The sequence below is a fragment of the Gracilinanus agilis genome, chromosome 6 (genome assembly GCF_016433145.1).
Source record: "Gracilinanus agilis isolate LMUSP501 chromosome 6, AgileGrace, whole genome shotgun sequence".
In the NCBI taxonomy this organism is placed as follows: Eukaryota; Metazoa; Chordata; class Mammalia; order Didelphimorphia; family Didelphidae; genus Gracilinanus; species Gracilinanus agilis.
Genome location: NC_058135.1, coordinates 203,766,014 through 203,787,860, shown reverse-complemented (window position 1 = coordinate 203,787,860; position 21,847 = coordinate 203,766,014). Strand labels below are relative to the sequence as shown.

The 21,847-nt window shown below is 34.8% G+C and overlaps 1 protein-coding gene across 1 annotated transcript in view; it reads left to right on the top strand.

Annotated features, from left to right (window-relative positions):
- CC2D2A (coiled-coil and C2 domain containing 2A) overlaps positions 1-21,847 on the top strand; it is a 139,394-nt gene that overhangs the window by 66,465 nt on the left and 51,082 nt on the right. Inside the window, exons 17-20 of the mRNA XM_044682298.1 lie at positions 1,810-1,987; positions 12,623-12,779; positions 14,843-14,990; positions 17,998-18,136. Of these exons, the coding sequence (XP_044538233.1) occupies positions 1,810-1,987; positions 12,623-12,779; positions 14,843-14,990; positions 17,998-18,136 (622 nt within the window). The remainder of the gene's footprint in view (positions 1-1,809; positions 1,988-12,622; positions 12,780-14,842; positions 14,991-17,997; positions 18,137-21,847) is intronic.

The following is a 21,847-nucleotide window of genomic DNA, read 5'->3' as shown; positions in this document are numbered from 1 at the left end:
TGTTCTGTAATGACTTTCTTCCCTTTCATAACAATTTTAAAACAGTTATTTATTTTTGAATCCTACACGTAAACAAATAAGCTGTGGCTGGGAGTTGGATACTTCTGAGATACAAATAATATTCCTTAAACTATCCAAACAACTATACTCATGAAACTCTACATTTTGGTCTTTTAAGGAAAAAGGTGGGCTCCAATTGTCCACCTTTAAGATTCTTGCTTTAAAAGCATTTAAGAGTCCTTTCCCTGTCTCAGGCTATCTCCCTGAATGTTCCATTGCGGTATCTAGATTTAAAGCATTCATCCTAAATTAAGCCAAACCACAAGTAACCATCATTTTCCCCTTTTTCTCAAGTGATAAGTGAAGCAGGACACATAAAGGACTTCAGCTGACTACATGGGATAATTGGGGAATAAACTATTCATTAGCCCCTTGTGTGACTTTGGATTATTTTCCATCCAACTAAATTGACTATTCACTAGGATTTAGGGTGACATTTTCTTGCCAATTGGTGTTAAATGCTCATTAATATGTTAATGAAACTGCATCAAAAATTGAACATATCTGGGTAAGAGTATGAAAAATTTCAACACTGCCTATCTAGAAACCTCAAACCTGGTTCAGACCTTACTTGCCTAGTTTTAGCGGACCTTTTATCCCCCTTTTGTCAACACTCTGGCTTTCTTCAGGGGCATTCTATGTCAATAGCTGGTTTTGAGAACATCATAAATGTATATAAGGAAACTACAGCCCGCCATTTTTGTTTTCTCCTTTTTTAATCTTTCTGTTTGTATGAAAGACATTTTTACCACCCACATTTACACTTTTACTCTCCTGGCTGCATAATAAGCATTCAATTCAATACAACAACCATTTATTAAGCATTTATTATAAGCAAGTTACTATGTAATTGCTAAGGAGAAATGAGCTAATAATATACAAAGTTGGCAAGATGGAGTCAGAGATATTCAAAATATAATGTAGAAATTAATAAGGTCCTAAAAGAGATCCAAAACATCCAAGGAAATAGAGATTAATATTCTAATAAAATGAAAGCTATCTAGGCAGGACTTTCTTTTTCTTTTTGTCTTTCTATCTACAAAGCCTAGCACAGCGTCTTTTTTTAATTCTCATGTTTTTTAAAAACTCTTACTTTTCTGGCCCAATAACAATTCTAATACAGAAGGGCAAGGGCTACACAAACAGGGTTAAGAGACTTGCCCAAGGTCATGCAGCAAGGAAGTGGTCGGGGCTAGATTTGAACCCAGATCCTCCTAACTCCAGACCTGACTCTCTATCCAGTGAGCCACCTAGCTACCCTTCATATCTTCTTTCAATGCAAGTAGTAACTCTTTACTCAACCTCTACTTTCTGTGTTAGAATAATATACTATACTAGGTTCCATCCCAAATGTTCGTATGGGCTATTTGTGCCCAATTTTGGTAGAGCCTTCTCTAAGTTCTTATTGGTCTAATCAGCCAATATATATTGACCCTGACATAGTGATGTCAAGAGTATGAAGGACAACAACTAAGCAAGATACTATTATACGAGGCTCTACTGGGCATGGTCATTTGGCTCTTTGGGTCGATGGTGATTGTAAATGTGCACCAAAAATAAAGTCCCAAATGGTCAGAACTTAAACTATTTGAGGGGAGGGTTGTTTGTTTTTTTTAACTTAAGGTAACATTTTTTAGTTTCTGTGGATTATTTGTACATTTGGCAGATGTTCTTAATAGTCTTTATCAAAATTTGTTCTAAATCTGTGTGAAAATGTGATTCTAATTTTCTAATTTCCTAATTTCCTAGGGCAGAGATCTTGAGAAGAGAGGACATAAAGAAGCGTTCAGTGTTTTTAAAAGTCCTTTTCAACAACAAAGAAGTTTCACGGACAGTCAGTCGCCAAATAGGCATGGACTTCCGAGTTCATTTTGGACAGATTTTCAATTTGCAGATACATAATTGGCCAGAGAGTATAACACTTCAGGTAATAAATTTAATTTTTAGTAAATTATTTAAGATGTTTTAAAAGGCATGGGATTCAGTTTTTTTAAGATAACATTTATAATGTCTAGAAGATAAATTAGCTGTTGGCTTCTTCAGGTGGATAGGACTAGATTGGTTCTAACTCCCAAGATTCTGTGACTCTGCATAGAATCTCAAGGGGAATTTGTCTGCCCTTTGAAAAGTGTAGGTGGAGTCCATGGGTGTTTCCATGTCTGTGATGTTGACAGAACACATTCAGGATTTGCTGCAAGAATCATTAGCCCTGTCAATTCCATGGAAATGGCTTTGAGAGAAACATTTATTTCTAAAACCTATTGTTTATGCACTGGGGTTGAATCAGTTTTTCCTGGAAAAATATGCTATCAACTCCTGGCATGGTCATAGGTAGAGATAGGCTTAAGAATAGGTAGTTGTACCACAATTAGAGGGTAATGTGATTTTAGATGTATCCAGGATGTTCCAAAATATCTCCTCAATGGTGCCTTTTGGAATTATGCCTGAATGCCAGCATTAAAGATATAGTCTCTAGTCTTCAAGATTCTCCGACTAAAATGGAGGAAGCTATATAATTTAGTAAAATGAGAACTAATATTGGAGTCAGAAGACCTAGGATTGATTCCCACCTTTATCATCTAATAGCTGAGGAAGTCACTTCCTCTCTCTGAACTTCAATTCCATCTGTAAAACAGAGATAATACCTAGTTGATAGGGCTTCTGGGAAGATAAAATATGATAATAGGTTTAAGAGCTTTTCATAAACCATGAGTTTAATTTATTAGTATCATCACAAAAATTTTACTAAAAGAGAAGAAAGCAGTAGCTTTAACCTTAGTAGCTAACTCCTTTGGGAAGATTATAATGGCTAGATGATAGATTGGACTCTGTGGGGGTGGGGGGATGAGCCACACATAAGAGGAAGAAAGGTATGGATGCTCCTCCTTACTTTTTTCCCATCCTTCCCTGTATTCTGACCCTAATCCTCACCAAGCTGGCAATTTAGTAGAATGGTGCTGGAAGAAGAGTCTAAACCAGTGGTTCCCAAACTTTTTTGGCCTACTGCCCCCTTTCCAGAAAAAATATTAGTTAGCACCTCTGGAAATTAATTTTTTTAATTTTAATAGCAATTAATAGGAAAGATAAATGCACCTGTAGCCATCAGCACCACCCTGGATTGCTGCAGCACCCACCAGGGGACGGTGGCGCCCACTTTGGGAATCACTGGTCTAAACCAAGGCTCTCATTAAGATCTTTTACTCTCTAAAGTAGAATATTGCATAACTCAGAAAATTCCAGGAAGATCTATTCCATTACAAATCCCAAAGAGGGATAGAACACTATTTTAAATTGATTTTAAAATTTTTTTAATTTAAAAATATTTTAAAATTGATATATTTTGTTTTTACACCTATTTTCCTTTCCCCAAATATCACTCCCAGATATGGTAGAACCTTTTTGACATTACCAAACAGCCTATCAGAGGATCTGTATTACAAGGGCACCCCATTGTACAGAATAAATGTTTTCCTGAAAAGGGGTTTATAAACTGAATTTTCATTAAGTAAATCTTATTTTCAGAATACCATCTTAAGGGAATACTCTGGTGAAAACTTTTACAAATGAAAGAAAGTTTTTACAAAATAAATATCATTCACTTTGATGGGCTGTTTTGACTCTGAACAATACAGTCCTCTTTGATGGACCTCTGATTCCTCATTTGTTAAATAAGAGAACTAGGTAATTTCTAAAATCTTTTCCAGTTCTAAATAAATTATTATACAGGTACACATTTGTAAGTGATCTGTGCTTAAGAGAAAAGTAAGCAGGAAATTAAATGTTATTGTACCAAAAAAAAAAAACCAATCCCAACTACTACTGCTTCCAGAACACTTTTCCTCCTGCTACCACTACTTACAGGACTCCACTGGCACCGGAGGTACTGGGAGAAAGGATGAAGGGCCCTTAAAGGGGGTTGTTGGAAAGATCCAAAGACAACCTTCAAGAACATTTACCCATAAGTAACTGTGACAAGGAGAGTAATTGACTCCTTGACATAAACTGGAAAAACAAATGTGTTTCCATCTTACCCTTTTCCCTTTCTTCAAACATTCTTTTTATACTTTTAGTTTATAAAATTAAAAGAATTAGGAGGTAAAATTTTTGTTCCCACTCTATTCCTAACAGTTTAATCAATAATATCAGCACAATACTCAAGAATGTACTTTCATAATCAGAGCTCTGCATAATCCTATCATCATAATAGTTTTTAAGATTGTATTTAATTTACACTTGTCTCATTCAAAGAAGAATTTTTTAAAAAAAGGAAAATATTCAGTCTATTCCTCATAGATAAACCTGAGCTCTTTCAAATAATTACAGAGTTTAGGTAATATGACCTTTATTCAGTTTATTAAAATGGCATTTTCTCTATGATGTCATGAGTTTGAAACATCTGGCTAAAAGCACTTTTTGGAATACTAAAGTAGGTAGAGTGCTACTGATTAAAACTGGATATTTTCATGGATGAATCCTAATATTTTCCTCTAAATTTTAAGTAATTGAGAATTCCAATGAACCCTGACTTTTTCAGAAAATATAAAAAAAACAGCTTCTTTTTCTCTTACAATGAGTTTTATATGGACCTAAAACACAAAAAAAAGAAGGGGAGAATGTTTTAAAGATTAAAAAAAAAAGCATTTTGAGGCAGTTACATTTTAGTAGTATATTTGGAGGATCTGACTTTTCTTTATTGATAGTATTTTATTTCTTCCTGGCCCCATTGAGTATTGTTTTTAGGAAAACGGTCCCCTCCCTAATCTGCTCCTTTTACTTCCCCTATTGCCATTCACAGAGGTGAGGATGGCTCTATATACCACAGAAGTAAATTGTTTAGCTAGTAGGTCAGTTTGGAGATACAATCAATCTCATTGCCACTCAATGGAGAGCTTTGACAGGGATAGGCTTGATGTGCTTGAATCCAGTGTCTCAACTCCATTTTTGAATAGCTTTTTTCAAGCAGAACAATTTAAATGGTGGATCCTTTTCTTTCCTGTAATGCTGCTAGGATGAATAATCCCAGCTCCAGTAACAAACGGTTTAACAGAAGGCAATTGTTTTCTTTTAAACGGTCAATTCCCAGTCATTGTACTTGTTTGGAATGGTATGGAGGGGATACAATCTTACACTGGATGTTGATTTAAATTGTCTCTAACCTCAAAATAAATAAATTGTCTCTAAATTCCTTTTCCAAAAGACCCTATGAGTCAATGCTTGAGTGCACCAAATTTATGCTACCAAAAATAAACTCCAAAATGTGTTAACAAAGATATAGAATTCTACTTATTCTTTAGGAGATCTAAGATCTCCTTAAAGCAAGCCCTGAAAAGAGATGATAATTTTATGAGACTAAAGAACATCCCAAATTAGAAAGCCATTTTAATGAATGAATCTCTACCCAGTAAATCACCTAATATGGTTTTTTTCTTTTGTTCTGAATCTCAATCTTTCTACTAATGGTCCTTAAAGTAGATTTGGGGATCCTGAGATGTCAAAAGACTCAGCCCAAATAGGATCTTAGGTTGCTGACTCTGAATGATTCTGATTGCAATTGATGACAAAGATCACTCTGTATAGCTTTTAGTTCTACAAAGCTTTGATAAGCACATTTGCAGATAATCATTAATGTTTCCTCCCATTCCTCCCCTGCAGAGGGAAAGATGACCAGAGGAAGACCAAGGATAGCCCATGAAGACCAGATAGAAAGGCTAGAATGAAGAGAGGGAAGCACAGCAAAGATATGAAAGTAAGGCAACAGATAGTAAGGACTATAGCCTTTGGAACAGAAATAAGTCTCAATTGAAAAAACAAAAAAAAAAGTTGAGAAAGAAAATAATGTCTTTTCTCTTCCTTCCCTCTGTCTAACTATTTTCCTGTTCATTATTAATGAAAATGTTGGATTACCTACTATTTTTATTTATTCTTTTGTCATCTTAAAAATGCCATCCATTTCTTTGTTCATTCATTCACCAAATATTTATGACCCACGCCCAAAAACTAACCTAGCAGTGTTGTACCTTTCTAATATATTGATTATATATCATATATTACATTAGATGATGTCCCAGGTCTCTTATCCCCTTCTTAAACCATATGCTCCATGAGGACATGGACCATCTGAATTTTGTATTTATCTATTTATCAAAATGTATAGAATTTCCTTAGCTCTTTGCACAGTACCTCAAACACAGGAGGTATTTAATAAAAATGTGTTGGCTTGAATTTGTTGAATGTATTAACCTCTATTATATACAATGCCAAAATTCTAGATGAGATACGAAAATAATTAAGGCATGATGATTGCTCTCAAAGATCTTAAAATCTAATAGAGGAGATTGGCATGTGTATAAATATGTAATAGCTATGAAGCAATGGAATATGACGGGAGCTACAAAATGCCATATAAAGTCTGAGGAAGAAAAGATCTACTAACATAAGAGTAGAGGTAGTAGAGAAGCAGTTTGGTGCAGTGGTAAGACCCAGGAGACTTGGAGATTTCAGTCCTGGCTCTGCCACTCAATGCCTTAGTGAACAAGGGTAAACTCTGCCCCTTGTAAGTCTAAGGTTTTTCCTCTACAAAATAAGACTATTGAATTTATTGATCTGAAGTCTCTTTCATGTCTGAATTTATAATCCTTCATTAATCATTGGCATATGAATATTCTACAGCACATACTTCTGCACATGAAAGGTTGCATGTTTCATAATATTGAATCTATTAGCAAGCTGTGTCACAATTAGGATTTTCATTTTATTTAGAATAACTTTTTAAAACTGACTCTTTAAAATGTGATGAAATAATTTTTGCATGAAAAGATAAAGTTATAATATTTCTCAAATCTATTTGTACATAGTTTAGGATAGCTGGCCCAAATGCTAAGATCTAAATTATGTAGCATCTTTTTAAAAAATCAAAATTAATTAAAGTTTTAAACTTGGCTAAATACTAAAGCTTTCCATGGGGATTTCATAACTGATCATGGACTGTAGTGGATTCATGGAATAATTTGTAATGACTGAAGTTACAGATGAAATTAATTTGGGGAGATATTGCATTTCAGTTCTCAGGGAATATTTATCTACATCAGGAAAGTAATACACTCTTTGGAAAATGTCCATACAATTGCTAGCTTGGAATTAGAAAATGTTTTAGGAATTGTTGGCAGTTTTAGGAGAAAAAGTGATGATACCTTATGAAGTGCATGTAAGGCCAAGGCTATCAAATATTAACCTTAATGTTTAGTCCATTTTGAACAAACCCACAGATTCTAAATCTAATGAATTAATTGATTAATCAACTCTTATTTCATTTAAAATGTTTGATTAGTCAAATGCTTACTATGTGGCAAGCATTGTGCAAGGAGAAGATACAAGAGATGCCTAATATTTGTTCTGTAAGCTTTTCTTATTTAAAATAGTTTTTTTCATTTAACAAGCATTTATTTTCTCTCCAGTCCTACCACTCACTGAAATAAAAAGAAAAAAAAGAAAACCTTTATAGCAAGTGTATATAGACAAGCTAAACAAAATCCCATACTGACCATGTCTGAACATAGATTTCTTGTTCTGAATCTATACTCTTTTTAAGAATTAATAGTCTAGTTGGAAGAAACATTTAATTCAACAAGCATCAATAACTACTGTTCATGAATCACTTAGAAATCAATATAAGGTAATAGGCAAGGTACAGGAAAAGAATGACTATTGCAATAATCCAGGCATACGGTAATGAGGGCTGTACCAGGGTAGTGGAATCTAACTGATTCATGTCCAGGGAGTTGTTGATGCTTGTTGAATTAAATGTGTTTTCCCCAACTAGACTATAAACTTCTTAACCAAGTTTAAAGATCCATAATGCAGGGCAAGATAACAGGGAAGAAACTGGAAACAGGAAAATAAATTAGGTGCACTGTGAGAGTAATCAAGACATGAGATTGTCTGTTAGGATGGTAGCCCTAGATACAGAAAATCAAAAGAAATCTAACATGACAAAGAACACTGAATAGACTAGGTGAAAGTTTGGATATGGAGAGAGAAAACAGAGATCTAACAAATATCATGTCATGGTTTTGAGACCGGGATAACGGTGGTACCAGGGCAGAGACTCAGGAAGTAGGACAGGGTTGAGCTTCAGGGGTATTATAAGCTCTTGAGCATCAAGGTCTGAAAAGTAATTCTTGGATTCTCATTTCCCTTATAAAGTAAGCCTTTTGCTTATTGCAACACTGAAATTTGGCCTAGAAATCATAATGTCTTATGATGATTACCTCTATTTCTTAACTTGCCACCCACATCTATGACTTTGACCCCAGATGCATCTTTAAGGTTCTCAAGAATGAGCGTCTAATATTGTGCATCTCCTCTACTCTTTAGAAACATAAATTCTCCTTAATAATAAAGCATGATTGGTTTTTATGCTGCTGCCATGGGGAAAGAGAAATGGAAACTTCCATTTTAACCCAGTTGGCATTTTCTACTACTTTATCGTTTTAATTTCTCCTCCCTGGGTCTCTCTGGATTTCTCTGGCTCATCCACAGAGTTGAGGAGAGGAGAAAAAACTATAATTAGTTGGACAGATATGCCATCTAATTCTCTCCTAGCTGACTCAATTATTGTTTGCTTGTGGAAATAACCCATGTTCCATTAAGACAGGCTTTATATGAGGTAAACATTTGAAGATATTAGCCTAGGAAAGTCATTTGTCATTCTTGTTTTGGCTACACTAGGCAAATGAGCTGTCAATGATTTGGGTTGTTGAAAGATCTGAATGTGGAGTAAAGAGAATTGTGAATAGGGATCCATGTTTGAGCCAGGAAGTTTTGTGACAGAAAATGTTTGGGTAAGATTTTATTGGAAGCTGGGTATGGAATGGGTTGGAGTGAAGAAAACTGAAGGAAGGAGAATCAGTTGAGAGGCTGGCATCCAAGAATATTATGATAATGGCCTGGACTAAAATAGTGGCTATAGAAATGGAAAGAAAGAGCAAAATGGATGAGCACACCAAGAATGGAGAAGTTGCAAGATGTGATCCTTATGTAGGTATAAATAGGGTGAAAGTAATATGTCCAAACTAACATGTTCTCTGCTCTCAGAGAACCTGGCACTTTTATGTGAATATAGACACTTTGATTTCTTTCTTAGGACTCAATGTTTCTTGAATTGCATGGATACTAAGTCAAAAGCTAAAAGTGCACATAGCCTATAAATCATTCTACAAGGATGGGATCTCTCTCAAGAAATATATATTTGTTAAATAAGTTTTGAAAACAAAATAAAAAATTACAGAAGTAAAAATCTGGAGTCTTTTTTAATTAGGGAAAGAAATATAATGCAAATAAATAATTTCCCTAGAATCTTATGTAGGGTTATAGTAATTCATTTCCCCAAAGATTCCAGTGATTAGTTTATCTGTATAATAAAAGCAGGCAATACCGAAGTATTGAATTAAAATAAGCATTTTTCTTTTCTAAATATAAAGGAAAAAATAAAGAATACAACCTTATTGTTTCAACTTCTTAGAATTGATGATTGCTATTCTGATTTCTGATCTACCTTGCTTTATGTAACAGATACATTTCCAAAAATTTGAACATAAATTAAAAAATAATTCCTCATTCACATTATGATAGACAATCTCACAGAAAACATTATGATTCTGAAATATAATAAAAGTCTTGATTAGGAGTACAATAACATTTTAAAAGTACATATGCTCGGGGCAGCTGGATAGCTCAGTGGATTGAGAGCCAGGCCTAGAGACGGGAGGTCCTAGGTTCAAATCCGGCCTCAGACACTTCCCAGCTGTGTGACCCTGGGCAAGTCACTTGACCCCCATTGCCTACCCTTACCACTCTTCCACCTAGGAGCCAATACACAGAAGTTAAGGGTTTAATAATAAAAAAAATTGTTTAAAAAAAAAGCACATATACTATCCCAATGCCTCATCACAGTGTGTAGATGACTCAGTTTTTGAAGACTTGCTCTTTGTTCTCTGAGTATATAGGGTGAAATATACCCTCCAACAAATCCTACAAAACTGAAAAAATTTCAGATACAAGCCAACTAATGGACTATTTATCTGTGGTCCAAGGACTCACCTAGATAAGTTCAAAGAAGCCAGTGGTCGGCCAGTGAAGATGAAGCTTATTGGCCATAGCCACTGAGACAATTTATTAAAGGCAATAAAGAGTTTTATCTACATGTATAGAGGAAATACTAATATCAGTGGAACCATGGACTCCTGAAAGACATTTTCTTCTGAAAGACAGGTCCATCTTCTACTCTTAATAATGCTCAAATAATAATCCCTTGATTAAATTTGACCACTACAACCAATGAAACAGTAAAACAAAGTAACATGAAAACCTTGTGGTAGTGGTTCATGTTTTTTGGCACTGGAAGTCAGCCTAACTTTTCAAGGCTGAGATAAAAGGGTGAAAATAGCTTCATTCAACATTCCAGAATCACTGACTATGTACCAAACACCATGGTAGTCACTATGGAACATACAAAAGAAGCATGAGATCGTGACTTTCTTCATAGAGCTTATAGATTAGGTGAAAAGTCAAAGCTAATATAAAATTTTAAATTCTAATAGGTTAAACCTGCACTAAGACTATTAGAACATTTTGTATACTTAACTTGATTGACGGGGCAGCTGGGTAGCTCAGTGGAGTGAGAGCCAGGCCTAGAGACAGGAGGTCCTAGGTTCAAACCTGGCCTCAGCCACTTCCCAGCTGTGTGACCCTGGACAAGTCACTTGACCCCCATTGCCCACCCTTACCAATCTTCCACCTATGAGACAATACACCAAAGTACAAGGGTTTAAAAAAATAAAATAAAATAAAATAATAAAATAAAATAAAATAAAATAACTTGATTGAGCAGTGTGTGTCTTCTTTGAAATAAAAACCCCCTAATTTGAGAAATCTCTTTATATACCCTTAGAAGCCAGAATTTCAGCAATTTAGCCTTTTATACTACACATTTAGCCTTTCATACAGCCATATTTGCTGCTGGGGGAATATTGTCAAGCAATGCTTGAGCTGTAGGGTACATATGTTTTAGCAGGATATCACCACATAGTGAAAAGATTCTTTTTCTTTTACTTTTTGTCTGGGTTGTACATATATTATCATGCAAGACATATGTCCATATTGTTTACTGTTGTGCAGGCAGATATTCAGGAGCCTTTAAGTATTTCAGATAATTTCAGGAAGGAGGTGTCTAATAAGAAAGTATTCCAGGAAAGAGGTCAGGGAATATGATCCTATTCTGCTTAACATTCAAACTATGAAGACTTGACTACATCAACCATTTGCAAATCCTTTATAGTTTGAATGCAGATATTACTGTATGCTAGTTAGTCTTTATTGCATTTCAATCATTTGCCTTTCCCTCGGAAATTATTGGTTTAAATTAATTGGCTCTTTCAGGCTAGAGTTAGAAGAAAAAACTTTAGTAAATTTTTCAATTGAATTTCTGAATTCATTTATATTCCTGTTCTCTGTGACAAGAAAGAGAAGACCATTTTCCATAACTACAATTATGTTGCAAATGCTGTTTACTGGCCTATACTACATACTCTACAAAGGAAAAGGCACATATAGAATGACGTGCTGATACCATGTTATTCATGTAAGATACATCAGTCTACAGGATCCTTCATTTAGTGGGTTACAATTCACACGGTGGGTTCAGAACTTATCTCTTTTTTGTAATTTTTTTTTCAAATCATTAAGCATTCTTTTTTTTTCTTGTCTCCTCCCCCCTCTGTCTTAGGGAGCAGAACAAAAACAACAACAAAACCCTCATAATAAATAGGCAAAAACAAGCACAACAAATTTCCATATTGGCCATATCTAAAAATATGTCTGCTCTGCCTTTTTAGTTCATCATCTCTCTGTCAGTAGCATGCATCTTAATCAGCCCTCTGAAATCATGACTGAGCTGAGTAGAATACATCTCTTCTATTGTTAGCATCTGCTGTTTTTACTTTTAACTAAATGCTGTATTTTTTAAAATTCAAATATAGCATTATAATTCTGTTATTTTCTCAAGATTTCATAATTCATAGCTTAACAAAATAATAATCTGGTAAACCATACAGTCTCATGGTTTTGTGTGTTTAATATATATTTAATATATTTCCCCCTTTCTTATATTAAGTAATCTATATGAATTTTCATATATATCCAAGGGAATATTCTCCTTAATGGTACATTCTTTATTTGTCTATGGTTCATTAACTTCATTAGTTAAAACATCCCAGTAGGCAAGGTCATTGGTTTAAACCTCACATGAGCCAGGTAGATTGGCTCTATTCCATTATCCCAAACTATACTTGTAAGCCAGGTCAGCTGCTTTGAAAATATATTACTACAAGAGGAACCAGATGGAAAAAGCATAAATGTATTCCAGCTACCAGGAAAAGATCAGAAAACAGGTAAGAAGCTGACTAGGAAGGAAAAGGGACCTGTCAGTACTACCATCTTACATAAAAGATGATCTATATTATTATTATTGCCTTTATTTAGGACTGGGTTTTTTTCCTGGTTTTAGGTCTATGAAACAGTTGGCTATGGCAGCACTACTTTGTTAGCAGAAGTCTTTTTACCCATCCCTGAAACAACGGTATTCACTGGAAGAGCCTCTATTGAAGAAATTGAATTTAGCAGCAATCAGCACGTGACACTGGACCATGAGGGAGTCGGAAGTGGTACAAAGAGCTATTTATCATTAATATTTCTTGATTATATTTTATCATTTGACCTCATGTTATCATTTTATTATTTGGCATGCTTCCTTGACTCCTAGACAATTGCATTGTGATAAAACTGGTATTAGAGATTTTTGGAATGTTAGTTTTACTAACCAATGGACTTTGAGAACAGATTTATAAAAGAGACAAAACTGCCATATCCCTTGGCAGAATTGGCAATTTTGATTGGCTTTCAGGAAATCCAATGACTGTGTTCACTGCTAAGAAAGATAGATAATTAAGACATTTCTGCAAAAATGAATGTTTTTGTTAACTAAAACATGCTAATTCCTAATAGATGTGTTTTGGATAACATTCTCTAAAATATTATTAATTCTATAGAAACTATCGACCTTTTCAGATGAACAACTATGATTGCTATCATCTCCATTTTGTACCATGGAGAATAGGGAGAGGGGGGAGATGCTTTTTGGAAAGGGTTCTTAATCTTTTTGTGAGTATCATGGACAAAAATGGCAGACTGAAAAAGCCTATGGACCCTTTCTCAGAATGTTTTTAAATGTTTAAATCAAAATACATGAGATTCAAAGAGAATCAATATATTAAAATACAATGATTCACATTTTTTAAATAAAAAAAACAGATCCCTGACTTTAAAACCTCTGCTAAAAACACAGAGTGGTAGAGTAGCTAGATGTCACGCATTATAGACTGGATTGGCTGAGTTCAAATCCTGGCTCTGACAAATACTGCTGTGTGACCTTGAACAAGTCCCTTGATCTCTCAGTCTCCAAGCAATTCTTCAAGTCCAGAAGTCACAGAGTAAGTGCCAGTCTTCACTGGCAAAGGGAATTTCCTCATCCAAGAGATCTTTAGACCAATTAAATCATAGATCTAGTCCCCAAAATATTATTAAATGGTATGATTATGAAGAGGTTGAATGTTCCACAGATATTCAAACCACAGCCCAATCCCTTATTCTTATCATCAGAAATTCTGTTTACTCAGACACAGTTTCATTGAGATTTTGTCCTGTACTCACCAGCTCAGTAGATTTACATGCTTTGAAATGCAGAAAGATGTATATATTGTCAGCTGTGATTGATGTGATCATCGTTTTCTGAACTATGTAGATACAAAGTGAGGCATTTTTTTTCATTGAAGAGTTGCCTGAATACATACACATATATACACATATACACACACACAAACACACACACACAGCAGGAGCTTATTTTATGTGAAGAATACATTCTAAGACCTTTCACAGAAGTTGAAAATCACACATAATAGAAAACCTCATTACTTAATAAGTATTTCTTATACAAACATACCTAAGCATTTTATGACTCTTCAGAGCTTCTCAGAGGTACCAGCATCACTCCTCTTGTACTTGGAGGCCATTATCAATAACTAAATAGCTTTAGAGAAACAAAGAGAAGTACTGTTCTGATGCAGACATGACTTGTTACAAGCAAGAAATCCACATAGATTGATGTTTGGTGAAAAATAACATAATAACTCACACTAACACTTCTCAGAGAAAGAATGAGTGTGATATGGTGAATTACTGTGAGACTTTTAAGTCTCTTGGAAAAATGGCAGGGATTTCACATATAATTAATTTTTTTATTTATTGTATTTTTCTGCCTTTTTTTAATTGCCAGTCGTGTATACTTGATTTCACATGTGTTGAGTTCATGTAAAACAAGACCTTCTTGTGTATATATTATATGCATTATATGTATTGTATTACATATATGCTATATAATACATATATGAGAGAGTGATAGGTAGATAGGTAGATAGATAGATAGATAGATAGATAGATAGATAGATAGATAGATCAATAGGGTTTAGTAGTAGCAGGAGAGATTAATCATCCTTATCATAGAGTATAGCTCAGCACTCTTAACCCAATGTCCCGGAAGGTAACTAACATTTCCATAGGTCATATTTACTATTTATACTCCCTCCCTGACCCCTATAACCCATCCCAGCGAGAAAATTTTAGTCACTCTTCATATGGATTTTCTCAGTATGTGATACGTTTCTTACAGGTGAGCCCTTTTCATTTGAAGCTGATGGCAGTAACAAAATTATTTTAATGACCTCTGGCAAAGTGTCCAATAGTGTTGCCTGGGCAGTTGGAGAAAATGGGATACCTTTGATCCCACCAGCATCACAGCAAAACATTGGCATTAGAAGGTAATGTTTATTAGTATAAACTTCAGAGGAACTCGAGGTCATTAAGAGTTAAATGTATCTCTAAAGAAAGTATTTGTTGCATTCATTTTATTATTTTATTAGAATAGCTCCTGGCAAGATTTTTTGTTCCTAAAAGGGATACATTCCATGCAATATGTGAGGGCAGAAAATGTCACAGCTATGGGACTTCACCTCCCAACATTCCTCTTCTCTTGCCTCGGATACACTCCTCTACAACCCTGCACACTCCTGTTAGTAGGCTAGCCTATCTCGAAGGACCAGTTTAAGTGCCATCTCTAGAAAATTCTCTCTAATTGTAGGACTAAGATTTCAATCAGGACAAAGGATGAGTCTTCTGGATACCAACAGTGACCATGCAGCTTTTAGAATGGCCACATTGGATCTACCCAGCTCATTTAATTACTTTACCACCCAAGAGATTTTTTTGTTTACAGATAAACAAAGAATTTGTCTCCACCCTGCTTCAGCCTTTGGGGAGAAGCCAGTTCATTACTTCAATCATGAGATGAAACCTTTTTTTTTTTACTTTAAAATCAAAAGGTGGTTTTGAGAGTCAAAAGGGAATTTAAATTAATATTAATTTTCCATATTCCCCTGTCTGGTTTGTAAGGAGACATATTATTCTCCCCAGTGAATCATTCTATGTATAATATCTATACATATACATGTATAACTCACCAGAATAACTAAGGACACAAAAGTATTATATATTTCATACAGAGTCTTACTATGCTTGGGTGTTTTTTAACATATTAGAAATAAATGGTAAATGCATTGACAAAGAGGTATTAGGGGACATTCCCCTTTTTGACACAAAGATTTTACAATCAAAATAAAATATTGGCACATGGGGAGGACCAAAGGTTATGGGTGATCCAATCCCCACAGTTCAGTCGGTTATATCCAAGGGCTCACTCAGAGTCTCATGATGTTGTGTCTGATTTCTGGATGCTTCTTCTGTGGTTGTAATCTTTTTAGGCCATCTGGAATCATGATGATTCTTACAGCATTTTCTCTGGCAGATCTGCTTTCCTGGACCAGGTCACTAGCAACATCTTTCCCTAAAATTGCTCAAAAAATAGATCTTATTACAAAGAATCGATGAATCTTTAGGCTAGCTTCAGGTTCTTCCTTCAGGAGAATAAGATACTGCCAAGAATTTAATCCTATATATAAACAATACATAATTTTATAATAATGCAGAAGTATGTTCCCAAATCACCTTTCCCAAAAATAAGGAAAAAAATATATATATATGCATATATATATATATGCATGTGTGTGTATATAAAAATTATAACATGGCAATATACCTTCCCAAGCAGGCTGAGTTCCACTAGTTAAAGGAACACCCAGGACTATATCAGAGTTCTTTTCTACCAAGAGAGCTGTGGCTACCACAGCCCAAAGGTAGGACAGTACTCCAGCAGCCCCTGCATTCCGCTCTATAGAATAGTAGGCTATTAGGATGGTGTGGGAGTCCCAAAGCTTGGATTGAGACCCCAGAAGCCACCCCATTCTGTTCATGTAGATATGATGTAAATGGCTTTCAGTATCTGAAATTCCTAGAGCAAGAGTTGACAGAATGGCTCATTTTAATTCTCTGAGAGCTAAGAGATGTTAGGAATCTAACTGAAGGGTCCAGGAGCCAAATTTTTCATCAGAACTACAAAGTCCTTAGTAATTTCCCCTTAGCAAGGGAGCCATTGTCTACAGAACCCCATAGCTCCCAGGATTACTCTCAATTGCCTTAGAGGAGAGATTGGATAGTCATTTAATAGCTTGAATGCCTTTGGGAGGAAAAAAGCAGATTCTAGCAGTTTAAATAAAAACTAAATATTATACTTTTTAAAGTCGCCACTGCATTTTTGACCTGGAAACCTTGTGGCCCCTTTGATAGAGTTTTAAGAGAAGATATCTGCTATCTTCCTGGCATCTACATATCTATTTATCTATGTACATCTACATACCTATTACCTAAATTAAATACATGAGATCCTCCATGTTAATAAAAGCCTTCCATATATCATAACAGGAGAGAAAAATATACACATAATGAAAAGACCCTCAGAAATCAAAGCTGTGGAGAGGAGTAGGATGAACACTGGAACTGAAAAAGGAAATGAAATAAGCATTTATTAAGTTCCTACTGTGTTCTAGACACTTTATAAATATTATTTCACTTGATATTCACAACAATCCTGCAATATAGATGCTTCCATTATCCTCATTTTATAGTTAAGGGAATTGAGGCAGATAGAAGTTAAATGATTTGCCCAGGGTCATATGTCTAGTGAGTTTCTAAGCATAGATTTGAACTCAGGTAGTCCTGACCTGGAGTCATAAGACCTACTTCCAAATCTTGGGTCCACTTCATACTATTTGTATGACCCTGAGAAAGTCACTTCTCTCTGGGCCCAACTTTCCTCAAATATAAAATATTGGAGTAAGACTAGAGGATCTCAGAAGTCCCTTCCATTCTAAATCCTATGATTCTACTGACTTACTTGGATCTGTTTTGAAATTCTTTTCTGTCAAAACCAGATGCTGGCCTATAAAGCTTTATTTTCCCTTAACTTTGTGCTCAGTGCACTGCTACAAATGATCACTAGTTGAGTATGATTTATAGCTTTCTAATGCTTCTATAATCTGAAGTCAATGGATTGTTATGATTGGCCCAGTTCCCCTCTAGAGCAATCAAAAGCTTATTTTTTATATTGGTTTCTAGTGTGTATCTGGTTTGGGTTATTCCCATTTATGTTAGCAATAATTCTTTTCATTTGCTTAGATGCCACAAATACTTCATTTTTATTATCAAATGAGAAAAATACAGAAATTGCTACAGGAGGGAGGGAGCTGGCTCTCAAATGAAGAATAAAAAACACAGGACCATGATGGAAATCTATTGATAGATTCTCCTTATCCTGATTTAAAACAAGTCTGGTCTTAAAATTAAAATGATTTGGGGTTTACTTTATTATTTCAGTGCTTTAAGGAAAGTTGACGCCATTGCATCCATTGGTGCATCAGGTTTAACAGATATGAAGAAATTGGCAAAGTGGGCAGCAGAATCAAAACTGGATCCAAATGACCCAAACAATGCCTCGCTGATGCAGCTAATAACAGTAAGGAACACTTTCAACCCCACTTTGAGTTAATTGTGTGTTTTACAGTAATTTAGCCTTCTGAAGATAAATCCAAATAAACAATCTAATTTTAAGGTGACTGAAATTTAATTTTCTATCAATACTTGGGAGTTAAGCTATTTTTGTCCAATATAACACTGGAAGTTCTTTGGTGATTATATCAAAGATCTCATTTTTTTCCAGGCACCTAATTGAATTGTTTTCTTGGAAGTGCTTGTATTAGCATAAAAATATAATAGATAAACAAATATACTGGCCAGGAAGTGCTCCTAGCAACATGTTCCTGTGATTGTGTTTATTTTGATGATTTCATCAGTAAGATAATTATAACCAGGGTGAAGATTTTCCATTTAAATTCTAGTGTTTAAGAAACTTGTCCCAATGTGAGTTCATATACTTTATAAACTCTTTAATATTCATTGTTAGACTTTACATTACATAAAAACAGGAACCATAATTTAATGTTCTTTGCATCCTTCAGTATCTAAAACAGACTGACTACTTAATAATAGATGCTCAGGAAATGTTTGTTGAAGAAGTGCTAAATACTCTTTCTAGTAGTAAAGAATAAAGCTGCATGATTTGAGAGCACTAAAATTTATTGCATATACTTTTGAAACTACATTTACTGGGGGCAGCTGGGTAGCTCAGTGGATTGAGAGCCAGGCCTAGAGATGGGAGGTCCTAGGTTCAAATCTGACCTCAGACACTTCCCAGCTGTGTGACCCTGGGCAAGTCACTTGACCCCCATTGCCTACCCTTACCACTCTTCTGCCTTGGAGCCAATACACAGTATTGACTCCAAGACAGAAGGTAAGGGTTTTAAAAAAAAAAAAGAAAAAGAAACTACATTTACTGTCATAAATTAATTTTATATATAGTATATGTATAATTTCCTTCTCAGTTCATATTTCAGCTATTTTCCTACAAATAGATAACATATTTTCATGGCATTTTGAGGTTGGTGAATCCCTTTCAACTCAACCTCCTGGAGAAAAAAATATAAGTATCACTACTTCCATTTTGTATATTAGGAAATTAAGATTCAGAGAGGTCAGGTAATTTGTGCTTGGTCATTTAGCTAATAAGGAAAAAAAAGTTTAGGTACAGCATTTAATTACAAAGTAAAAAAGAAGGTAGAAATGTTAACCTGGGGCAGTTAGGTGGTTCAGTGAATAAAGAGCTAGGCCTAGAGAGGGGAGGGCCTGGGTTTAAATTTGACCTCAGATACTTTCTAGCTATGTGAGCCTTGATAAATCACTGAACTCCACTTGCCTAGCCCTTACTGCTCTTCTGCCTTTTACCCACACTTAGTATCAATTCTAAGACAGAAATAAATTAATTAAAATGTTAAACCTAATTTTTCTGCTTTATAAATCTAGATTTTTAAACCTCATATGGTTTGAGAGTCAGCAAGGTATGATGAAAGAGCAATGAATTTGGAAGCAGAAGATGCATTTGAACCTTGGCTCTGCTACCTGCTATCTACCTGGTCACTTTCCCTTTGTTTCTTTCTCTGTAAAATTAGAGGTTTAGACTAATCTTTTACTGAATTTTCTTCCATTTCTAAATCCAATTATTATATTTATTGGGTTTTCTTAGTATAAAGCAGATATATATTACTTATTATAACACACACACACACAGAAGCTAAGTTGTGCTCAATGGTTATGCCACCTGGGTATGGCATCAGCATACTGCTGAAAAATCATATGCCTGGGAAAGAGGATTGGCAACACCAAAATGAATGATTCTCTCAGTTGAGTAACTTTCAACAAATTGCTTCCCCTCCTACTGAACTAGTCATATCTTCATTCCAGTTTACACTTACTGCATCTTTACAGTTATTTGAAGCCTAGGAACATAATTTCTGGCTACAGGACAAAGTAAAACTTATCCATTTCCCTGGGAATTGGATCTCTGACCATGGTTTCCTCAAAACCACAATCTTCTTGTGACATTTTTAAAACCTAGAATGGGCTTTGCTGGGTGTAGAAGAGCAATTCACTGAAGTATGACTCAAAGAAGTGAATAAATGAATGAAAAATCATTTATTAAGCACTCCTTCAGTGGCCAGAAAAGTGCTAAGTGTTGGGGAAGGAAATGCAAAATCAAATGCAATTTTTGTCCTCAAGAAGCTTTCTTTCTCATTGTGGAGACAACACACATAGGGAATGCTAACCAGGGAGGGCTCCTTTGGTCTAAAAAGTGACAAAGATGATGAATGAGGCTCTAGGGAAATAGATGGTTGGAAATAGAGTGAAGTATGGGCTAGTTGAAGCAGTCTGGTTGTCAGATGGAATTTCCAAAGATGAAAGAGGTTAAGCCTCTACTAATATATGATCTCTGGTATAACTGCTGGTGAGGCTGGTGAGAAAAGGGTCTAGAGTAGGAAGTGAGAAATAAAAAAAGTCTTTTCCTACAAAATACAATGGAAAGGATAACAGGCAATTGTGTCTAGTTCAGTAAGAAGAGTCCTGGACTGGACTCAGAAGAGATCTGGGTCCAAATATCTGGCTTCAAACACTTCTCAAATGTGTGATCAGAGGCAAGTCCTTTATCCTCTCTGATCCTCAATTTCTTCATGTATAAAATAAACATAATACAGGTCAGATAATGTATATAAAGTATTATATAAAAATCCACTAATACTAGAATCAATCTTAATTGATTGTTGTTGATTGAATTTGAAACCCATTGCAAGAAAAGAAGCACTCATTTATGAAATGGAGAAAAAAACGTGAGATTCATTTTCCTTTTCTTGTCTGTCATAGAGTTGGCTTTTTTCTGCTTAATGCTAGGTTGATCAGAACTCTAGATCCAATGAACTAGTATTTATATGGTGTGCATATAAAGCAATGAGATATTTACATACAAGATATTTTACAAATATTAAAGAAAAAGAACATCTATCCAAAAATATACTGAATGTTTTTATCAATCAATAAGCAAGCCCCTAACATGTATGAAGCACTGTGCTAGATGCTGGGAATATAAGTACAAAGAATAAATCCTCCCTTCAGGAACAAGAAGAACATATAAAAATATAGCAAAAAAAATTAAAATGCAGCAAAAATATAAAGTTAATAAATACAGTTTTCCAGATCTATAAAATGAGTATGATAATATTATACCACCTTTCTCAATTTGTTTTAAAAAAACAAATGAGATCATGTATATAAAGTTTTCTTTCTTTAAGTAAGTCTTAAAGCGCTATAAATGTCAGCTCCTATCATTATTATAAGTATCAAGTAGAAACCCAAATATATACAAAGTAGTTCAATACAAGGTAATTTGGGAAAGGGGGTACTAGTAGATTTTTGGTTTTATGCTAAGGACTTAGCAAAGTGTTTTGACTAAAGTTCTTTGACTAGCTTGCCACTAAGATAATTATATAGTTCAAATTTCATCATTTTATGGGTTGTACCCCCAAAATTCTTCACTTCCTTGACTTAATTGTAATTTTTCTCATCACAGAACAATTGTTTTAACTTTTCTAAATAATATTATAAATTTGAGCTTGGTGTGAGACATTTCTCAACTTTACTTCTAATCTAATAACCAACTGGATCCACAAAGAATTACATAGAATGGCTTGGAGGGATTCAGGAAAGGAATCATGTTTTAGTTATCAAATATCTATTAAATGCCTGTAATGTTCTAGGCACTACATAGTATGCTACATATGTA